This window comes from Hyperoodon ampullatus (assembly GCF_949752795.1).
Source record: "Hyperoodon ampullatus genome assembly, chromosome: 1".
Taxonomy (NCBI): Eukaryota; Metazoa; Chordata; class Mammalia; order Artiodactyla; family Ziphiidae; genus Hyperoodon; species Hyperoodon ampullatus.
In genome coordinates this window covers 211434852-211440851 of record NC_136914.1, presented here as the reverse complement: position 1 = coordinate 211440851, position 6000 = coordinate 211434852, and the positions used below count along the sequence as shown (strand labels likewise).

The window sequence follows — 6000 nt, the reverse complement described above, 5'->3', positions numbered from 1 at the left end:
ATAGCCTGGCAACTCTTTCTGGGCAGTAGGCTGAGGCAATCATAGTGCTTATGGACCACTGTCCTGCACTGCTTGCTGTTTTATATATTTTGCTTTAAAAAAATTTTTTTTTTACTGTTGTTGTCATCTTAGCAGGAGAGTAAATTCAGTCCTTCAGTCCTGCACTGCTTTCTGTTTTATATATTTTGCTTTTTAAAAAAAATTTTTTTACTGTTGTTGTCATCTTAGCAGGAGAGTAAATTCAGTCCTTCGGTCCTTGTTGCTCCACCTTGGCTGACTAGATTGGATCTGGATTACTATAAATTATTGTGGTTCTGTTGATAAAAGACTGCCAAGGGTGTCACTTGCTTCCAAAACAGTTCTCGTTTAGTAATCTGTGCACTGCAATCCACATCTCCTCCAAGTACCATAAACTCCTGTGCAGTGGGTGTTGCAGAAGAGTTGCCTACAAATGAAGTTTATATAAGAGCCTAATTTCCCCCCCTGGCTTACATTTTAATTCCTGTGGTGGTCCACTTCATTTCTCATTACTTTCTCTTTAACAGTGACTTCACACCCTGTGACTTTCCTCTATTTTCTCTCCTCCTTTTCTTATTCTGTCTTTTTTTTTTTTTTAATGTCAGGGGTCAGTAATCTGTACACAAATTTCATGATATTTGGGGATGAGAATTCATCTTATTCTAGTCATCATAGGCCTTAAATACTTAGGTGTGTGCTTAGAGCTAAGGTGTGTGAGGGGGGTTGAATAAAGACAGGGTCCTTGACTTCAAGAAGCTCAAAATCTTTTTTTAAATGAATAACAATTCCTGCTGTTTTGAATTGTTTTGGGGTGGATTTATAAACAGAAGTAGGAAGTGCAAGAGAAAGAACTCTTGTTTTACTTCTTGTTCCTTAGCTTCAACAAGTAGTTACTGTGTTTACTGTTATGCATTTACTATAACAAAGTATCATAGTGTTACCTAAGAAACAGGCACTGGGACTTCCCTGGCGGTCCAGTGGTTAAGACTTCGCCTTCCAACGCAGGGGGTGTGGGTGGGATCCCTGGTCGGGGAGCTAAGATCCCATGTGCCTTGTGGCCCCAAACCCAAAATGTAAAACAGAAGCGATATTGTAACAAATTTAGTAAAGACTTAAATGACAGTGTTTTTATGGAGGGCTGGAGACATTAGGGAAGGCTTGGAGTCCTAGTTCAATACAGAACGTGTCAAATTTAGCTGAGAGAGGTGTGAGCACAGTTAGGAGTATGAGGGCCCAGGGCTTGACAAGGGACGATGGGAGAGGCTGAAGCAGGGGCTCCTGATGGAGAACAGTGGGAAAAGCAGAGGCCTCTCTGTGTAAGCCTTAGATGCCAGGCTCAGGCATTTGGACTGTGGGAGCTGCGGATGGTTTTTGATGGATGGACATGGGCAGAGATTGTTTGGAAGAGAGGGTTAGGGTTCATATGTGCAGAGGAGATGGTGGCAGAGGTGTGAGAGCAGGGATTATGCCTTAATGATCTTTGTACCGTCTGCTAGTTCATAGTTAATGCTTGTTGCTTAAGTGCATGTAAGAGGTTATCTTTTCCCTTCTAAATTGCTAATCTCTTGATAACCACTGGCCTTGTCAATGGCACGACAAATACTGTGAAAGAAACTCTTTGTGCCCCTTGTTAATTTGTTTCAAGGACCAAAGGCAGAGAAATTTGGACTCCGGCTAGTCCAAGCTTTATTTATTTCTCCTTTAATTCCTTATATTCTTCCTTTAGAAAAAGGCACTCAGCCACTGTTTGGAAAACTACACAAGAGGGTCATTCCCAATCCCTACCTCCCTCATGCCCAATAAATTCTGCAGTTTTACAAATCTCATAAAGACAGCCCACGTGCAGGCTCCCAGGAGAGTCGGGCGGAGATACAAACTTCCAGAGGAACAGCGTTCACACAACGCTGACAGATGCACCCACACTCACGTGACTCAGCGCCCAGGAAGAATCACCGCGCGTTTAGGGAGCACACGCCGTACCTGGCCACACAGACACACTTGCGGGCACACCTTCTACTCTCGGACCTATCCCCAGTGCACGAGGCCACGAGCCGCCCGGAGCCCCGACCGCTGCCCCCGGCGCCTAGCCCCAGCCCTGGCCCTCCCGGAACTGGCTGGCTCTCGGCTGCGCTCGTCACCCCGGGCGCCGGTTGCGTCATCAGGGCGCGACGTTGCAGCAGCGCCGGCGGAGGCTGGAAGTGCGGGCAGCTGCAGAGGTGAAGCCGGCGGAGCCGAGGGTGCGAGCGGCCAGGGCGGGAGCGGGCTGCGGGAGGCTGCTCGCGCCGGGAGCGCCGGGACAGGTGCGTGGTCGCCCTCTCACCGGGCCCGGCGCTACTCCAGCAAGCTGCCGGGCGGTCCGCTCCCCTCGGCCCTCTCCCTCGAGCTCCCGGGTTCCCCCTGAGAGATGGGCCCGGCTCGTGCCGGCGTGGGGGTCGGGCTTTTTCTCTCCCCGGGAGACCGGGCTGCGGCAGGCTTCCCCTGGGCGAGAGGGAAGTCCCTGTGGGCTCAGTCCCCCGCGCACCCGAAGGGCACGTGGAGTCATTGGCTTTGGCGTTGAGGCAGCAAGCGTGCTCTGGGAGCAGCTGGTGCTGGGGACAGTCCGTTGACAGATGACCACTGATTGAACTGAGCACTCACTGTGCATCAGACACTGTGCCAGGCGTCTTAGGGGTATTATCCAGTCCTCCCAGCAATCCAGGAGGTAAGATTTATCATATCATGCCCATTTTCCAGATGGGGAAACCAAGGCATGGAAGTTAACCAACTCATCCAAAGTCACACAGATGGTAAGCAGGGGGGATTCGAACTCGGATCTGTTTGGCTTCAGAGCTGGCCCTCCTGCCTCTGTCGCTTTTAAAACCCACAGTTGGCTCCCCCTCAGCCCACAGCCTGGCGCCTCCAGGATTCTCTCTTTTTTTTACGGAGGTGGGTGTACTTTTCAACCTTGGACAAACGTGGGGAGGGAGGGGTGAAGCGTGGACTTCCTATAGGCACAAGACTGTTTGCACCTCTCGTCCTGCCCTCATCACAGGGGCCAGACGAGTCTTCATTTTCCCAGGCAGCATCCGGCTCCGCCGATTGTAGCTACATTCTACACCTGAAACTGATAGCTGAATTTTATTTTATAATACAGAAGAGCTTTCATGCCAGGTGCATTGCTTTACTATTCCCTCCCCTCGCCTATTATGGTAGATTGTTACTCATAAAATTGTTAAGAATGTGTATAGTCATGCTGAGGATAACAATTACCACTGTAAATCCACATGGGGATTGTAAAGAAATCGGAATCTGCCCTCCAAGGAACACTGTTAACTTGGACATGACCTTTCAGGGTTTTAAAGGACTAATTTAAGGCCAGGTGAGAAATAGTCAAACGCTAAAATAATTTGAGAATTGTGTTAGAAAATTCTTACATTTTAAGTTAATATCTATTTTCTTTAGCAGTTCACTGTTAGTGAACATTTTTTCTTAGGGTAGGAAAAGGCTTATTGAAAAGATATGAAAACTTATAAATCAGATATTTTAGAACAGTGTACTTTTGTCTTAGAGCTGTGTAGATGTATTAAAAGTGCAAACATCATTTCATTTAAGGCAGCACAAGAAAATTAAGAGCTTAATTCAGTTTAAGTGGGAAACTTGAGAGGTGCCCTCATTACCTTTACCCATTTTACATTGCATAGTGTGTATGACTAAAAATTCCCAGCAAATAATTTTTCAAAATTATCTACTTGTGTGCATACATGTAACTTATATTTAATTTAATAAATGCGTATCTTCATACTTCCAGGAACTATTCAGTTACACAGGTGAAGTAATTATTTGTCACATACCTGAAATCAGCTGTTATTTACCCTCGTGAATTCATAGCTGTTTTGTTCATGAAGTCTAAAGATACGATTTTTTTTTTTTTTTAAATCAGGATGGCCTGGGTTCATATATACACATCAAAGTCCTTTTTTACACATTGACTAAACATGGGGAAGTCCTCCATAGTTCATTTGACATCCTATCATGGGGCAAAATAATATAGAAATCAGAATTTTGAGTTCTGGTATTTGCTCTCTGGATCCCTCATTAACTTATATGGTATACATTTTTTTTATAGCGCATGATTTGGGAGTTACGCTTTGTGACATGGATGAATCTGCACTGACCCTTGGCACAATAGATGTTTCTTATTTGCCAAATTCATCTGAATACAGTATTGGTCGATGTAAGCATGCAAGCGAGGAATGGGTAAGTTTAAGATACAGGTTAAAAGCATTCAGCCTAAAGATGTTCATTTCAGTGTGTATGAAGGTGGAAACACTGGAAGCAACATAAATTCAAATAGAGGTTAATAGCTACAGAAACTACCTCCAGCTGTTAGAAGATTTGTTTATGAAGTCTAATATTTAAAAATTCTATGGTATTATGTTATTGGGAAGAGAAAATTGGGTAGGAAATTTAAGTACAGTGATTATGTTAAAAAGCAAAACAGTTTTGCGTAGGAAAAAAACCTATTAGTTGTTTTGGGTGGTGTAATTATAAAGAGATTTTTTTTTCTTTTCGTATCTGTTTTCCATAATTACATTTCACAAGTGTGAATTTTGTAATGGAAATAAACTTTATTTCAAAAATTGAAAATAGGAGATTTTAGTATGAATCTCAATCCAAAGGGCATGCTTTTTTTTTTTTTTGTATTGTTTTCCCTATGTCAATATAACATGGCATGTTTTAAATGTTTCCTGTAACACTGTCTGCTTTAGATAAAAAATGTTGGAGTTTTGGGTGGTTTTTTGGTTTATTTTTGAGAATGTAATATCAGTGGGATTTGAGCAACTGATGAACTCAAAGTTAAGAGAAAATTATTTAAAACAGAAGAGCATAGTTTGACCCTAATTGGATAGTATGGCTATAATTTAAATTCCAGACTTTAAACTCTATTGTTAGGATAAAGGAATATTATATAAGTTTACCTTGTTTTTCATTTAAAGTAAAATATTTTAAGGCATATTATAACAACTTGTTTACTCTCTGAGTAAGGCCTTTGTAGTTCTTTTGTGGGAGTGTGTGATTTAAGAGGGAGTGAGGTGAATTGTTAGCATAGGGCTCCAGGAGTCTGACTTTATTCCTTCTGCTACTGTCAGAAGGCTATCTGACCTTTTATAACTTAGTTTTTAAACCTTTGAATGCTGCTTTGAGTGTTGCCAGCTATTGCTATTCTTAGGTGCTCAATTTTTGCTTATGTTCTAAGTGTTGGTCATAGAGGGAGCACCTTGAATGAAAAATCACTCTGAGAAACACATGCCACCAAAAAGAAAATATGCCAGGAGTTTCTCTTCTATCTGAAATAGCTTAGAGATCAAGTGGATAAGTATAATTTTCTTGTCATTCACACACTATTTTTCCTTAATATTTATTAGGGTGAGTGTGGTTTCAGACCGACTGTCTTCAGATCTGCAACCTTGAAGTGGAAAGAAAGCCTAATGAGCCGGAAAAGGCCCTTCGTAGGAAGATGTTGTTATTCCTGTACTCCCCAGAGCTGGGTAAGAATGCTACCTTTAATACCTTTGTTGACCTTTAATAAACAGAGTGAAATATGTGACATAGATTTCCAACTTTGTGTGAATTTTATTATTGTGTAGACTTAATGGACTTAATGCATTTTTAGAACTTAGGCCCATCTTTATAAACCAAATATTCCAACTAAAGATGTTGACTCAGTTTTTCTTTCCATTCATTTATTCAGTGAATATTGGTCTACTAGTTGATGCCAGGCTATATTTTGTTTTGTTTTTTCATTTTAGTATGACTTTAGAGGGAGAGTAGATCTTACCTTAAGAAAACCCTTCCAAAGAGTTGGTGGGAACCTTCATGTAACTTCAAGATGTTGCAATTTAGCACTGAAAGTTAAAATCCTAGCAAGATGAAGGCGAGAGAGAGAGAGAGCGAGAGAGCGCACACACATGAGCGTGAGCAGGACAGAATAAGAAATTAAAG

The 6000-nt window shown here is 42.3% G+C and overlaps 1 protein-coding gene across 2 annotated transcripts in view; it reads left to right on the top strand.

Annotated features, from left to right (window-relative positions):
- Positions 1 to 2627: 2627 nt before the first annotated feature.
- The window catches only part of GPAM (glycerol-3-phosphate acyltransferase, mitochondrial), a gene marked incomplete at both ends in the record, with an annotated part of 39254 nt that continues 35881 nt past the window's right edge, over positions 2628 to 6000 (top strand). Inside the window, 3 exons of one of the 2 annotated variants that reach the window (XM_079696862.1) lie at positions 2628 to 2719; positions 4124 to 4254; positions 5424 to 5546. In XM_079696862.1, coding sequence (XP_079552988.1) covers positions 4153 to 4254; positions 5424 to 5546 — 225 coding nt within the window. Of the gene's footprint in view, positions 2720 to 2767; positions 2805 to 4123; positions 4255 to 5423; positions 5547 to 6000 lie in introns of those variants that run through there. The other variant, XM_079696863.1, reaches the window with a different exon arrangement.